Source organism: Manihot esculenta, chromosome 4 (genome assembly GCF_001659605.2).
Source record: "Manihot esculenta cultivar AM560-2 chromosome 4, M.esculenta_v8, whole genome shotgun sequence".
Taxonomy (NCBI): domain Eukaryota; kingdom Viridiplantae; phylum Streptophyta; class Magnoliopsida; order Malpighiales; family Euphorbiaceae; genus Manihot; species Manihot esculenta.
Window position 1 is genome coordinate 27,869,322 of NC_035164.2, and position 17,235 is coordinate 27,886,556.

General features: G+C 30.9%; 2 protein-coding genes across 6 annotated transcripts; both read right to left on the reverse strand.

Annotated features, from left to right (window-relative positions):
* Positions 1-2,802: 2,802 nt before the first annotated feature.
* LOC110613248 lies at positions 2,803-4,992 on the reverse strand. Of its 5 annotated transcripts, none has more exons than XM_021754286.2 (3): positions 4,644-4,992; positions 3,432-3,476; positions 2,803-3,275 (listed from the first exon to the last, which is right to left on the reverse strand). In XM_021754286.2, the coding sequence occupies exons 1-3, from the start codon at positions 4,983-4,985 to the stop codon at positions 3,270-3,272; spliced, it is 393 nt and encodes a 130-aa protein (XP_021609978.1). In that variant the 5' UTR covers positions 4,986-4,992; the 3' UTR covers positions 2,803-3,269. The 5 variants fall into 5 exon arrangements, with proteins under 5 accessions (XP_021609978.1, XP_021609977.1, XP_043811726.1 ...); XM_021754285.2 differs by having other exon boundaries at positions 4,641-4,992; XM_043955791.1 differs by lacking the exon at positions 3,432-3,476 and having other exon boundaries at positions 4,654-4,992.
* Positions 4,993-12,375: 7,383 nt separating this feature from the next.
* Positions 12,376-14,694, reverse strand: LOC110612790 (pentatricopeptide repeat-containing protein At2g21090). The gene has a single exon (XM_021753590.2). It carries the CDS (start codon positions 14,516-14,518, stop codon positions 12,674-12,676), a length of 1,845 nt encoding a protein of 614 aa, XP_021609282.1. The 5' UTR covers positions 14,519-14,694; the 3' UTR covers positions 12,376-12,673.
* Positions 14,695-17,235: the final 2,541 nt, after the last annotated feature.

Here is a 17,235-nt window from a genome sequence, read left to right on the forward strand (position 1 = left end):
CTGGAACAGCCCTACGGGGACCAGGCATATGGTATAGAGGGAGTGTTGATCCGTCCATGCTGAGATGTGATTACTTGTGATGTGATACATTGCATGAGAGCATGTTTTATCACCTGTTCTTTATTACTGTTCTACTCACTGGGCTATAGTAGCTCATCCCTCTCCCCTAACTCCAGTTGTGCAGGTTCAGAATTCAGAAGGAAGTCAGCAGGGTACAGGAAGAGTATATAGTTTGTAATAGTTAGTCAGTGTGGACATGTAAATGTAATGTAAAGAGATAATGTATGTGTACAGTGTATAGAATGGTGCTTGATTATAAGAGTTGTAATCCCTTTTTGTGTTTTCACATGATCAATTTATGTGTATTAATGTAAAAAGATAATGTATGTGTACAGTGTATAGAATGGTGCTTGATTATAAGAGTTGTAATCCCTTTTTGTGTTTTCACATGATCAGTTTATGTGTATATATTGTGGTATATTTATGAGAAAACCAGGCTTAACATTATGAGTTTTATCCGCCTAGAGCAATGAGGAGCTCTAGTAGGGATTGGTAGAGAACAGAGATAGTGCATGCACAGGTTAAGCCTTGGAATGAAGAAAAGTTTTATGTTTTTTACAGAAAATATATGATCATGTATGGGATGTCACAGGTTCACAGTCAGGATAGCAGGCTTACTACGGGTCCCGGCGACCTTAAGTCGATCTGGATCCTAGTGCCGGTGGCAGTTCAGTTTCCGGGCTGTTACAGGGACGATGCTAGACTCTAGGCTAGCAGTGTCAGGATCCTTAAAAGCTATTCATAGGAGAGGAAGAAAACCGTACCCTGAAGGTAAAAGCAGGAAAGTGAAGATGGCAATATATACGAAAAACAGAAGAAAGCCAGAAGTGGAAAAAGACAAAGGGGATTCGAAAGTCCAAATGACAAAAAGATGAAAGGATGTTATGAGGGAAGCTGTACATAAACAGGCGCGGTCATAATGATTCTTGGGATTTACCCCCTCGTCAGTCGAGGCAATAACTGACGAGGAGGTAAAGGGGCAATTGATGACCGCTGGATTTCTTCACCCCGGTCTAGGGCCAGGCCCACGACACCAGGTCCTCTTCTAGGGACCTTCAAGCCTCATCACATGTATCAAGCCCGGCCCACTCAACCTGAAGGCCGGACTCCCATCAATCTCCTCAATCAGGCCGGCCTAAGCCCTTTGGGCCCGATGAATAAAATCCTTTCCGGGTTCATCCCATATCATATCATTCGGTCCGGCCCAGAATCAGGAAGAAGACCTACCCCTCCTTCACTTGGGACCACCTGTACGCGCGTCCGGGAGAATCAGGGGCCGTTACGCATGGGACAGAGATCTGATTCCCTCGTACGTCCGTATCAACGTAGCAGGGACAGGTGGTCCAATGATACACGTTCTGTTAACACGTCACTAGCAGACAAAAGGAAACATATAAAAGGATAAATACTCTCCTCTAGGTCTAAGCTTTTCCAGTTTTACAGAACCCATTGTAAAACTCTATTTTCTGGATCTCAGATCATCAGAATTTATGAATAGACTCGCAAATAGATTCGTAAATAATCTGGTTAAGCACATTGATATTAATATCATGAAAAAACTAAACTCAAATTCTGTATATACTTTCGAGAATCAAATTTAAGTTTTTTAAAATTTAGTTCTACGTAGTTTAATTACACTTAAAACTTGTAAATATTTAGATTTTTTAAGATTTAAGAGTTTATTTTTTTATAAATTTGCAAACTAATTTATATATATACTTATTTAATTAAAATTATTGAATTTTAAATTTATTAATTTTAAATTAAAAAAATATTACACATGTAAAATAAATTGAACTGTTTGAGACTAAACTCGATAAAGTTTTATTCGTTTAATAAGCTCGTGTATAATTCATCTAATATGCTCGTTTGTTAAATGAATCAAGTTTGAACTTATTGATATTCAATTTTAATTCGAAATGAGTAAATTTTGAGTTCAATTCAAACTCGAAAAAATTTTAATAAATTAAATTTAAACTTTTTAAAATTCAAATCGACTTGTTTGATTTACACTTTACCAATAATTAATTACTTCATTTTCATTTTGGCATTGTTTTGAGAAGTTTGAAGATTTTTAACGGATTTTTAGTATGTTTTAAGTTTTTTAGAGTTTTTTTCCCAATATTTACATTTTAGAAATTCATTTGCAATTTAGAAAGGGACTTTAGAGATGGCTTCTAAATTTTGAATTCTTTTTTAATTTTCAAATTATACAATTTATGAATGATCTTGAAAAAATTCCCCACAGAGTGGGCCTATTTTGGGACCATTTCTAAAAGTCATTTTCACACTTTGCAGCAATTTACTAGTGTCAATACACCGAAGCATGACACATCCATTATAAAAAAAGATTATCAACGACGAAAATTTTTATGGCTGGCTGGTAATATAAAATCTGTCGCTGATATCTTTAGTAATGAATTTTCAACAAACTAAGATCCGTTGTTTAAAATTTTATCGCTAATTTTTTCCGACAAATTTCCCTTGCCATCAGCGACGGTTTCTGATGTAAATATCTGTTGGAAAATGCCCGACAACTGTATCCGTCGCTAATGTCCCTCGGTAAAACTGATATACATAATAACAACTTCTATCCGTCACAAATCCATCGAAAATAATCAAAATACTTTTAGTAAAAATTGTAGCTAAATTTATTTATTTATTTTTAAATATCTTTTATTAATCATATAATCTCAAGATTATACATACATAAAAATAATATAGCAATTAAAATAAATTTGATCAACACAAATAAATTGTATATATTATTAAAACTGAATGATCCATACAAAACAACTAACATTTATTTAAAACAATTAAAATATGATTACATATTAAATTAAATTTATGGATATTAATTATGTATACAAAAAGAGCTTAGTCGTGGGTCGCCAGGATGCACGATAAGTTGCTCTCTCATTGGTCTAGTCGTACTTAAAAAAGTTTGGCAGCATAAATAAGCTACTTCTTCGATAATTTGATCATACCCAGAAAAGTCTTAATATCTTAAAACATGGCCAAACATTTTTTGGCCATGTTTTAATGGAAATCTAACACTAACCTACTTCAAAATTGCTCCAATAAAACATAAAAGAAAAGACAAAAATAATGAATTTGATTAATTGAAGAAAGAATACCAACCTTCAAATTTTACATTTCTTTCATCAAGAGGATCATTGGCTACTAGTAGTACCTGTAGACCCGTGATATCAGCCCTACAGAATTACTCCATCAGAATTTATAATGACAAAGGAAATCTAGATAAGTTAACAACTAGTTTATAGCATTACCAACAAGTAAAACCTTTTTCAAGTTCACACTGAATTAATATTACTCACACAAGAAATAGGAAAAGTTTAAAACATAAATACCTTTGGCAATGCGATCAACTGCTGTATAAGGATCCTTTTTTTTTGCTAAAAAAGCAAGTGATAATAAAAATATTTGTCATGATCCAAAAGCAAATGATATATAATGCTTAATGATATATAATAATATCTCATACTGGATTAATCCAGATAGATGTAAAACCAACTAACCAGCTATGTAAATCATGTATAGTACAAACATGCAAGTTTTAATTCTGCAGTGACGATCAAAGCAAATAGAGTATCCCAAAACTGTTTGGCAATCACAGTAACTTACAACTCGAGCAGTTGGCAATCAGTCCTCTTTATTATGTTTGCTAACAGGTTTCCCAACCCAACAAGATTGATGTTCCCCAGGACTAAACACCAAGTCAAAGAGGGAAGCATGCATGACTGCCAACTAATGGTTTCATCATAAGTAATTTTTTTTAATAATGACTCAAAATCATTTATAGATGAGTTGGTAAATATCCCATTTATCATTAACAGAATGTTATCATGTCCTAAACACCAATTAGGTTCAATACAATGTTAAACCACAGTAATAGAACGGTAGGTTTCCCAACTTCTTTTCTATGCGTTGAGACAAAATTTACAGATTCATAATTTGGAGCTGTTTTGTTTCTGAAAATGCTGAAGTTTCCAAGCTGAACAATCTGTTCTGGTAGAGATGGCTGTCTTTGACAAAATTTTAATAAAATTATGCAGCAACAATATTATAATTCTGATATTAAATGTTCTGTCACCCAATTAACTGCTTTATAAGTCATTAACATCAAATCAAACAAGTTCACAACGAGCATTTTCAATCTCAAGATAGTGCATATTTTACCAGCTCACTGTAGCACGAGCAATGAGTGCTACAATAACTCAAATTCTAGACACTGGTGAAGTTGTAGGATTTGGTCAGTTCATGGAAGTGAAATGTTAACAAGCAAATTGCAGGATATAAAATTAACAGGAATCAACAATACCATATTAAAAATGCTATAAACAATTAAATACCCATGAAAATGCTTTAAAATGAAGTCAAAATCAGAAGTAAAACATAAAGATTAGATTCACAGCCGCACAGGCACAACCAAAGTCAGTATAAAACCAACCCATAACCTAGAAATTAAAAGGCTGAACCTCATTCAAAGAAATTAAGGTTCATAAATGATCCAACTGAGCTTGTAAAAGGCAAAAAAGCGAAAGATAGAGAGGAATTACTACGGTTACGAACAGTGGATTCGACAGTGTAGCGGCTAGATTCTCGGCAAGAGGCGAACAGCGGGTGACCATAGGCGAAGACGGCGAGCACCAAAAGTAGCGAGTAGCGAGTAGTGAGTAGCGGAGGCGAGCACCGGATAGCAGAGTAGCTGGACCAAATGGGCGTCGATATGCACCAAATGCCGAGAAGAGATGCGAACAACAGCGAGATGATGTCGTCGTTGAGGGGCCTCGCTGGTGGTGCCAGAACGTGAGCGCCGATGAAGGGAGATTATTTTTGTACTTCGTTGCCACAGTTGTTAGCCGCTCCCACCCGTTGGGTGACACGCAGGTAGACATGGCCATGGGCCGATTTGATTTATTTTTTAAATCAAATTGAAATCGATCTGATTTAATACGATTCAAAACGATTTTAATTTTTAACTATATTAGTTCAATTTTGATTCAATTTTAAAATGGTTACTATTTTAATTTTTTACTGTTTTGATTTGGATTTTAATTAAATTTGAATTATAAACAATTAATTTAATTTTGATTTGAAAAAAGTTAAAAAATTAAATAAAATGTAAAAAAAAATAAATATAAATCTTAAATTTTGTTGAATATAAATTTTATTAAATAAATAAATTATAAAATGTAATCATTTATATGATATAAAAGAAAATAATATATATAATATAAAAATAAAATAATATTATATTTAAATGCAAATAATTTTTTTATAAATTAAAAATAAATTTAAATTTAATTATTTAATAATTTAACTTAATTATGTATCAACTTTAAATGATACAATTTTTTAAAATATTTATCTGAGAAATAAAAGATTAAATTGAAATCGAATTAAATTATAGTTGGAATCAGTCGATTTTAGTTTGGATTAACGGAAGGAGAAATCAAAACTGACTCCTCTAATTTTGAAGTTTTAGTTCAGTTTAAAAACCGAAACCGATTAATTAATCTAATTTTAAATTTAATTGATTTGATTCACAATTTAAATCAGACCGTGGCTATATCTGGACGCAGGCTGCAGACTGTGTTTGTGAGGAGAGGAGAAGGTCGATTTACACTTGGAGAGGAAGGCTGACAGCTGGTGAGAGTAAGATTTTTGGTTTGAGTTAGGAGACCTAGGGTTTTGTTGATTTATGTATATAGTAATAGTATTAATTAATTATATTAATTAGATGTGTAAGTAAAGTAGTAATATAATTAAGGTTATAAAAGTAAAATGATGTTTTATTGATTTTTAAGGGGTTAGGATAGCATTTTTTATAATAATAATAATAATAATAATAATAATAATAATAATAATAATTTAATTAATTTTTTATTAATTTCAAATTTCATTTTACACTTTAAAAAAATAGCTGCATAAAAAACTAATACTATTACTTTCATCAAATAAAAATAAAAATTATATCTTTTTCTCATAATAAGTTAAACTGAGTAACAATATTAAATTTTAATAATTAATTAAATTATTATATGATAAAGTAATAATATCTATAAATTGAGATATTATGTTTGCAAATTACATTGGTAAATTATTTTTAAAATATAAATTTATTACTTGAAATTGTTAATTTTATAAACATATAATCCTAGTTTTTTATAGTAAAATATTTTATTTATTTATAAATTTAATTAAAATTTAAAATGAGAATATGATCATAAATAAAAAGCTGTTTCCAAGAAAGTAGTAGTAGTTTTTTATATAACCCGTCCAATAACCAATTTCGAATAAAATTAGCAACGGACACGAAATCTATTGCAGAATTCATATTATATTAAATTTGATAAAATTTAAATCAACTACGTAATATTCTTATAGAGATACATTACCCTATTAATAATTGAAGTAGAATTCAATTGAGATAATAAATTAAAAATATTATTTTATATAATTTTATTGGCAAATTACTACTAAAAGCCACTACTAAATATAAATTATTCTTTTATAAATAAATAATTCTAAAATTTGTTGCTATTAATTTTAAATCCATCACAAATTAGAACAAGATAGAACCCATTTCAAATTTTGATTGCAATATTACAGACAAATGTTTTAAATGAATTATTAATATAGATTTCAAATAAATATTTTTTGACATTTAAAGGAATGAATTTAAATATAATTATATTCATGATAAACATAAAGACTAAAAAAAGAATTTACAGTAATAATGTTAACTATATATTATTTAAAACTCATGGTTATCTACAAATATTATTTTACCAGATAATCATTTCAATTTTAAGTTCAAGGTTTGAAAATTTTTTTAATCAAATAAAATATTTAAAAATTTAAAAATTTTATCATATGATAACCAAATTCCAATTCAAATAACCAACCTAAATGCTAAGTAAAATATTTTTTAACAACACAAACATGCCCAAACTATCACAAATCAATATTAAATTCAATATATTCTTCAAGCTTAGAACTATATTGGAGCCTAAAATATTTATGAGATATTCAATACGGTAGAAAAACTCTAATACCATATTAAAATTGAATCATGCCTAATTCATCTAAAAACTAATTTAAAGGAAACGAGTGTTTAAAGCCCTTAAAGTTAAACACTGCCCTTGTATTAAATCGATATAAAATTCAACCTTATAAGATTTATTTAAAGTCTGGCATTCAATTTTATATCACAATAGTATTTTCTGATATGAATTTCATATTAATTTGAAATTTAAAAATTGTTATTATTTATAAATGATAAAATTTAACACACACTTTAAAATAAACCAAATATAATATAAAAAAAATCGATAAAATCACATATTATTTTTTTATATTGATAATTTATATACATAAAATGTCCATAATTGATAAAATGCGCAAGAGAAATAGTGACCTTTATAAAATTAAGCACTTAACAATTAATTTTTCTGTATATCAGACATAATTAGAGTTGATAAAATAATTTTATGCTAATATAAAAATAAACACTTAGCTCACGCAGAGTTTCCTCAAAGTGTAATGTCAGAAACCAATTAAATTAAAATTTTATATTTATATATATATATAAAAGAGAACGGTATTATCAAAGAGTGATTTTAATATAAGAAATTCTCTAATGCCTTTTGGATAGCTTTTGGGTTGCAACTCTGTATTGATTGATAAACACGACCGTTAACCAAATTTTCGGAATGTAATAACTAGTAGATTAAAATATAACCAAAAGTTACTGCTAAAAATTAATTCTTCGTTTGCTACTTCAGAGATAACCTTTTCTCTTTTTTATTATATAGGGTAATAATTTATAAATAAATAAATACAAAATTTAAACTTAAAATTTCACTTTGTTTTAAAATATAAAAATACTAGTCTGACTATTTCTGATTTTTATTTTTACTTAAATTACTAGTTAACATAAATTGATAGCGACCTCTAAACATTTACGAAATTTACATATGTGAAAACTGAATTTAAAAAGCTACAGATAAATTATGATACAGTATTTAAGCACTGACAAATTAAAACTTAGTCTTAATATTTTATAAATCTCAAAATATTTCTTTCTATATTTTCCATTACAAACTTTCTCTTTTCTTTTACCTGTCATGTAAAATTGTGTTATATGACTAATACTAGCAACAAAACATAACTACAATAAGACTATTAGATTGTTTAATTGATACAATTGTTAATTTGGCGGAAATAAGCCTCTAAAACAAAGAGATCTGATGAATACGAGAGAAAACTTTTAAAATTGTTATTATCGTGGCTGTAATATCCAATGGTAAATTAAATTTTGAATAAGCAAAATATTATATACAACTGTAAAATTTATTACACACTCAATTGACGTAAATTATATTATATATGCCAATTTAACCTTTGTTAACACAATTTTTGCCTTTCTTATTGTAGTAGATGAACACCCAACCCTTATAGTAATATCATGCACAATTATCCATGCATTATTAAAAACAATTACAGTAATAGCAGCGGGTGAAAACTGATCTTTCCATGTAACATCGTAGTTAAGCCTGATACTCTTTCTCGAGGGACAATTTCAAACAATATGAGGGAATTTACAATGTTAAAAGTGAGAAAAATCAACAAAAGCACCACTCTTTTGTAGTTGCCTAAAATCAACATATGTAACAGTTATGCTTGTATTTATTTTTCATTCTACAATAATTAGTAAATGTGTTAGTTAGTTAATTAGTCAATTAGTTAGTTTCTGTTTATACCACCAGTCATTAGCAGGTGGCCTTGTATAAACCTGAGATGAGCTAAACTGAAAATCAATTCAAGTTTTCCAATTCTCATATTTGTAACATGGTATCAGAGCTGTTTGGTAACAGCAATTCTCGTTTCCTCTGTTATTCTTTTCTTTCTTAAACTTTTTTTTTATTTTTTTTTCAAGATTCTTTCCTTTCTCTTCAATTGCAACCATCTTAGATCATTTTCAAAATCCATTTAGGCTAGAGCCATGAAAATCCAGTATTAGTTATGGTTTTTCTCACTCTCATCAAATCAAATTATCATTCTTGGGCTAGAGCCATGAAAATGGCACTTATTTCCGAGAACAAATTAAGATTCATCGATGGAACGCTCCTTGCACCAGCCAAAATAGATTCAATGTTTTTCACATGGGAACGCTGCAATAACACAGTTTTATCTTGACTTACGAAATCTCTATCACCGTCCATTGCTCAGAGCATTTTATGGCTCTAGCCCAAGAATAAACATGGGAAATTAAATATCAGCTATTCAAATAACCAGTATTATTAAGAGTCTATGTAGAAATAAACATGAAGTTGGAAAAAGAAAATATGAGGGGGCATTTGTTTTCAAAGAAAGAAAGATGAATGGGTGATTTGGCAGCGACATGTCACTATCTCCCCACAATAAAAACAAATACATAATCTATGTTCTGTCCATTTCTCTCTCTCTTTTCTTAGAAGGTTTTGATCCGTTGGAAGTAGATAAACATGGTGTCACATAATACGAATTTAGGTTGACCAAATGATGCACGCAATCTCCTCTAATTTCATTTTGCTTTGCTCAATTCAATTTTAAAAAATCTAATTTTTTTTTCAAGTTTATCTAAACATTTTATTTTTAAGTTTATTACTCCATTCTTTTTATTTAGATACAATTTTAATTTAAAATTAATATTATAATAACGTTTTAATAATTTAACGTAAAAAATATGGAATTTTATATAAAATAAAATTAAAAATTTAATATATTTTAATATTAATCTATATACATTATACTTATGTAGCTTATCCACCAGAGAGTTTGTGAATCGTGAGCCTAACAACAAAGGTTGCCTTGTCTGGAAGTATGTGTCTTGCGCTAAGAGGTGAATGTGATCCCACTCCTTTTAAGATGTATAATGGCAATGAGTTAGAGAGCTAACCACTTGTCCGGTTCAATATGTAACTGACAATTTAGAATTAGAGGAAATATGAAATCGCAGTTTGAACCGGCTACAATTGGTGGGTTTCCGGTTCATTATTTAAATAATGTTTATTCAATATGTAATCATCTTTCATATAGGTTTTAATAGTATCCAAAGCACAACAAGCACAGGGATTATTGCAGGAACATAAAAGAATTGGCATGAAATTATTTAGTTCATCCCAAAGAATTTTAAGTTGAGCGAAACAGTCTATCACTGAAAGCTCACTTTGCTTGGAGGTAAAAATCTCTTCCTGCAGAACAGAGATGCGAATGATATGATCTTGTGAGAATTGATCCTTGTGATCATTCCACACATTATAGCTTTGTCAAGCCACAAGATACTTTTTGCTATAGATGATGAGAGTGATTTTGTTATCCAAGAAATAGTTGTTGTATTGCACCTCTCCCATGTTGAATACATCCGATCTGTCTTGGCAGGTGTTGTGAGAGTACCGTCTATGAACTTCAGTTTGTTCTTTGAAGCTAGTGCCATTTTCATTGCTCTTGCCCATGGATGATAGTTAGATCCATTGAGTGCTGGTGAAACCAACACCAAAGCAAGATTCTCATTGGGTGTAGATAATAGTGATTGGAAGGGTTTTGCAGATGATCATTTTGTGTTGTAGCCATTGAAGGGATCGAGAAATTTTCAAGAAAGTAAAGAAAAGAGAAAGAAAGTAGAAGAAGGAAAATAACTATCTTGGGATTGCTCTGATACCATGTTATGAAACTGAAAGGATTGGCAAACGAACTTATGTATTATTCATGCCTTTGGTTTGCTTTTATAAAGAGTCCATAGGAAGAAAGTTAACAACTAATAAAACAGAAAGCCAGCAGAAACAGTTCTAACAAACTAACTTAAGGAAGAATCCATAAGAATAAATAATTCCAGCTCAGCTTGCTTTTGATCCTTACTTTGGCAGCTTCATTAGTCTGCATCTCCTTTTCTATTGGTTAAGAGAGAGTTCTATAAATGGTTGCTAGAAAATGAGAGAGAAAAAATTCCTTGTATTTGTGTTGCTCTATTTTTATTTTCAATGAAGTTTGATGTTTGTTTTTCTCTCCATCTTATCTCTCTTTTCTCGTAATAATATTATGTTTCTAAGATGTGTTTGCCAAATCTAAGTTTCAATTATTTTTTATCTTTGTTCTGTTATTGCATATTTTATAAAATTTTTTATTTCTAGTTTGCTTTTGTAATACTCTGTTTCCTGAATTGTTTCTGTCTGATTTTAAATATCTAATTTCAGTTAAATATTTGTTTCAAATTGAACCTGTTATTAGAGCTTGCAAAACTTTTTATTTCTATTTCAACAATGGTATCAGAACTTCTTTTGATTTTTCAACAATTAGCATCAGGCCAACTCTGCAAAAATTCCCCACAGTTAATGCTGATTCCAAGCATATTTTCATCAGTTTTCGCCACTCATTGTAAACAATCAAACAAAAGCGATATTTGCAAGGCAAGAAAACTATTGTTAAAGATACAAGGCTAAGGCTCCCTTACTATAAATTTAAAGCATTTGCAAATTCATTTCACAAAGTGCAGTACCCTGCAGAACAGAAAACCACATAATATCACCCCTCAATTGGATGAAGTTGTTATGCATTGTAGAAGAAAAAAGAAAAGTAATAAAGTAGAGGAGAATTGGAGGAAATAAATGATGTAATTGCTTTTTGGAGGGAATAACAGATTGTTAGTTGAGAGGTAGTTATGCAGGTACAAAAGAGAGAATCTCGTTCCTGTACAGCATTGAAGAAGATCAATAAACCTCTCATTCTCCTCTCATCTCTTTCTCATCTCCTTTCTCTCTCAGTTCTCTTCTCACCTCTTCTAAATTTCTCTTCTCATCTCCTTTGTCTCTGGTCCTCAGAGGATCACAAGAAGAAGATCAAGGACATGCAGCAAGAAGCATCTACTAATGGGTCAAACTAACTATAGTTGAATGCCTTTTCAGATCTCTAACAAAATATAGATTTATTTTTTGCGAAGTAGCTGTTCAAAACTTTGTGAAATTCTAGTAGTCCACAAATTGCAAGATATGTTGCATATTTTATTTCTAAGTGAGTATTTTGGCCAATATTTGAAAAGTAAAAAGTAAAAATTTGTCTACAATACTCCTCTTCCTGCTCTTCCATCTTTGGATCCATTTCTCTGATCCGCACAATGTATATAAATGAACTAGCTGCAGTTTCCAAATTAATACCTTTTCTTATACAAGGATCAAGAAGAATATCAGTAGACTCAGTACCAGGAAAAATCCTGACTAGCTAGTTATGCAACTAAAACAAACAAAGAACAAGTTGGACATTGAACTTCTCAATTTATTGGCAAAAAGTAATCCAAAACAATTACAATGGAGGAAGAAGAATATCTTCCTAATGATTGTTTGTCTACATTTTTGGAATGATCTTGCAAGTATAACATTGTGAACTGGAGATTCGAGTCTAGAAAATGCAAAGATGAACTACAATATTTGGCACTGGAAGACCTGCCCATTCAAGTAAAGGCAAATGTTACAAGTTAAGCAAAACCAAACAAGGATTTAAATCTTGTGCATATCCCTCAGCACGCCTGGAAAGAACGGATAAAAATTTTTTATCACTCATTATTAATTGATGCAACTTCTTCTTCCATGTGGTCAGCTAATTGTACCAAAACTGAATATATTGCTTCTTTCAAAGGGTGCAACTGATCAGATACAGTGAAAGAGTGGACCTTGTTTTCAATATCTATCCAACTAACAGCTCGCTCCTTTTTTACTTGTCTCTCATTCATAAGCTGTCTCACCTTCTCAACTGATTCCCACCTCCCAAGTGCAGCATATATACTTGATAGTAATACATAGGCTGCAGAGGATTGAGGCTTCAGTTCAATAAGTTTTTCAGCTACTTTTCTTCCCAGTTCTACATTTCCATGGATTCTGCAAACACCGACCAGGGCATTCCAGATCTGATCATTTGGTTTACATGGCATTTTCTCAAGCTGACCCAGCAACCTATCAAAATGTCCTGCACGACCTAGAAGATCAATCAAGCATGCATAATGTTCCTGATTGGGAACAACACCATGACAACAAGTCATCGACTCAAATAACCTAAGCCCTTCCATCACAAGACCTGAATGACTACATGCATTGAGAATGACCACCAATGTTATCTCATCAGGCTTCATACCTAATCTAACCATGTCATCAAACATCTGAATAGCCTCTTCACCATGACCGTGCTGTGCCAAGGCAGAAATGATAGTATTCCACAAGACAACATCCCGTTTATTGCCCATAAGGTCAAAAACTAAACTCGCCATTTCGATACTTCCACACTTTGAATACATGTCAATAAGAGAGCTCACCACAATCGTATTAGGTCTGAAATGGGTGCGTGTAAAATAACCATGTATTTGTTTGCCATGATTAAGTGAGGCTATACTAGCACAAGCACAAAGACAACTACTAAAAGTAAATTGATCAGGGCTAATACGAAGCATCAACATCTTTGTAAACAACTCAAGTGCCTTATGACCTAAACCATGCCTAGCATACCCAGCAATCAAAGCTGTCCATGAAACAGGATTTTTTTTGGGCATCAAATCAAATATTTCATTAGCTGCCTCCATATCACCCAACTGGGCATACCCTGAGACCATTGTTGTCCAAGAAAGAATATCCCTCACATTCATCTCGTCAAACAGCAACCTTGCATCACTCATCTTACTGCATTTTGCATAGGAATCAACAACTGAACTGGAAATCACCAAATTAGACAAAAATCCAGCAACCAAAACTTGCCCATGAGCCTGCCTAGTAAGATCCACTTCCTTGCATTTGACACAAACGTTCAACAGACCTGCAAAACTGTACTCATTGTACCCTATCCCCAAATTCCTCAACTCCCTGTAAAGCCTCAGAGCCTCATTGTATAATCCACTCTGCGCATAGGCAATAACCATCGTATTCCAGGACACAACATCTTTCTCGGGCATTTTATCAAACAACTTCCTAGCCGGCTTTACTTTGCCCAGTTTAGCATACCCAGAAAGCATATTATTCCAGGAGTACACATTCTTCATAGGCATTTCATCAAACACCTTGTAAGCGCCTACATAATCTGCGCATGTCATATACATATGGATCAGATTATTAGCCAAAAACGCATTAGGTCTTTTAAATCCTGTTAACTTCAAATGGAGATGGATCTTCTTGCCCAACTTAAGCGACTTGGTTTTCGCGCACTGTAGGATTAGGTAACCCAAAGTCTGACATGGCAAGCGTATGCCTTTGCGTGACAACGGCTCAAGTGAGGAGATTGCTTGCGCGAGTTGGCTTTGAGAGGTCAAGTTAAGAAAGGATTTCACTATGCAGGGAGGCCTTGTGGAGAGCTGCTTTCTGGGAAATGAGTGAAATTTCGAGAAAGTGGAGGGCTTCGGCGAAGAGAGAGAGGGCATTGGAGAGAAGAACCATGCGAAGTAAAATCAAGAGAGTTTTACTCTCGTTCAACATTATTGGGGTGGTGCCGCCGTGAGATTGGCATCGCCCGCTGCGTTACATGTGAAGGTAGGGATGTCATGTTGACTACTGGCCTTTGCTTAGTTTTAACCATTCAAACCAATAGCATTTTGCTATGGTTAGTAGATACGAATCCAGTGAAATGGTAAATCAAGAAATTTACAAAAAATCAATTTAATTAATTTTTTTTATTAAATTCTGAGAATTTAATTCTTTTTAATTAAAAAATTCATTTTATAAGAAATATTAATTTAGTCTTTATATTACATTATCCAACGATTTCTCTTATTTCAATTTTTTGATCTGAAATCCTGGCTTCCTCTCCTAACCCGATATTGAGTCTATGAATATTTTTGTTTGTTGTTGGCAGCGACTAAGATTGTTAGTGGACTTTGTTTTTTTGAGCTGCATGCTCTATCTCCTAAAGCCAAGAAGGGTTTTTTTTTCTCTTGTTATTTTCTTATTGTAATTTTCTATATTTCTTTCTCAAGGATTTGAAGGTGGAGGACAGATCTGAATGCCTCACCAGTGTTTACAAAGGTTTGGAGGCGGTAGTTGTTAAATACAAATAGACATTGGAAGGTAATATGTTATTAAAACCTTGTGGGCAAACAATACAAGGATGGTTTGGCTAATTATGGGGTTCGCAGGAGAGAGAAGAGAAGCAATCTATCGCAGGTGGTCTTCGTAAATGCCATCGCTGTTAGCTGAAGAAGAGATCAAATTTAAAAAAAAGAATAGACACATGGTTGGGAATAGACATATGTCTTAATCTAACTAAAGAGTAATTATTGTACGTTATCATTCCTCACAATAAGAGAATATGTTTTGAGAAATTATTCGGTGTTTCAGGTGTATCATAGTATTGAAATGGTGCATCAAATTAAATTTTAATTATATTATAATATATTAATAAAAATTATCCATTAAAAATCATATTACTACTAACATTTTTTTAATAGAAGTTAAAAGAATAAAAAATTTATTAAATTTTTATTATAAAACAATTTATTATAATATGATCAATTTGATATACTACCTCAATATAATAAAGTAGTATTCTAAATATATATAATAATTTGTCACATTTTTTATTTAGATACGTTTTAATTCACGATATATAAGTAAATTTCATTTATTTTTTTATAGAAAATTTACTTTTAAATGCATGATAAATCATACACATAAAATTTTCTCTACAAGAAACAATAAAATTTACATTAAAAAATAAAACTTTGAATATCAACAAATTTAAAAATCTATAAATAAAAAAAACCTCTGAATTTAAGAGAAGCACATATTAGAAATAATATTGAATTTTCAAAATAAAGAAATCAAAGAGAAATCAGTTGAATTGAGTATTTATATTTTTATACGACGGTTAAAAAACATTAATTCAATTTTGTTATCAATTAAATTTCTATATTAAGGGTGAAATAAGTTTTTAATTTTTTTTAATTTAAAATATTAAAAATTAATACTTTAATTATCATAAAAATTAAAAAAATAGAAATAGTAAATAATTTTTAAAATTAAAAAAATAAATTTTATTATTAAAAATATTTACTATTAAAAGTAATATTTTATTATTAAAAAAATAATATTATCTTAAATCTTGACCGTTGAGCAAAATTATAAAGACTTAATTAAAAAAAAGTTAAATTGTATTTATTTAACCCTAATTGTATTGATTTTCAATATTAAATGATAGATAAAACTAAGAATACGCTTAACCCCTCACTAAATTAATATAGGATAAAATACAATTTAGTCCAGAAAATATAATGAATTCTCCACTTAGTCCCTGTAGTGTATTTTAAAAATTCACTTTGATCATCCCCAACGTTTCAATTATTATATTAAATAATCTCTGCGGTTATAATTTACGTTTGTTCAAAGAAAATCCATCGAGAATAGTAGAAGGACAAAATAAAGAAAAATTTTAATATCTAAATTGACCTTTTTAGATTGGCAAGAGAAGGAGAACAATTTTCCTGCATTTATACACAGGTCATGAGTGTCATATAAAGGTTTTAAAAATAAATTTTGGGTAAAATATTTCTCTAACATCTCAAAATCAATCTACATTCTAAAACAACAATTGCAAATTTCCAATATATAACCTACTCCAATATATCCAATACTCGACCAAATACTTAACAACCCGCAGTACATTGCATAAAACATGAGAATTCATTCATCAACAGCATTCATAAAATAAATACTTAGCAAGCACAATCATGAGCATTCATGCATAGACAGCACATTTCATATTCTATAATCAGAAGTAATGAATCTAACAGTAAAGTAAAGTATGGGTAAATACCCAATCACTACAATCAATAGAGTATTTACATCTAAATAGAAACCCATTAAATACCCAATGAATATAATACTCCAAAACTCACCTTCAACAGTTGAAGGAACCAACAAAATCAAGCTAGCATATTAGAGCAAATGGAACCAAATACTGGTGTCAATAGTTAATCTTCCAGTGTGCACGTAAGCCCCAAGGGCCTATGGTGTTCAAGCAAATAAGTCCCACGGCATTAATGACAATCAATTTTCTCTGCTCTTGGTGAATACGAGTCAACAGAATGCCATCCATACAACGAAAAAGAAGACTAAGGAGGAGAAAGAGCTAGGATTAAAGAGA

Coding starts and splice junctions, on each gene's coding strand:
- LOC110613248 (XM_043955791.1), bottom strand. CDS start 4,985: ATGGCCATGTCTACCTGCGTGTCACCCAACGGGTGGGAGCGGCTAACA. Junction 3,276..4,653: donor GCTACACTGTCGAATCCACT/GTTCGTAACCGT, acceptor GTAATTCTGTAG/GGCTGATATCACGGGTCTAC.
- LOC110612790 (XM_021753590.2), bottom strand. CDS start 14,518: ATGCCCTCTCTCTCTTCGCCGAAGCCCTCCACTTTCTCGAAATTTCAC.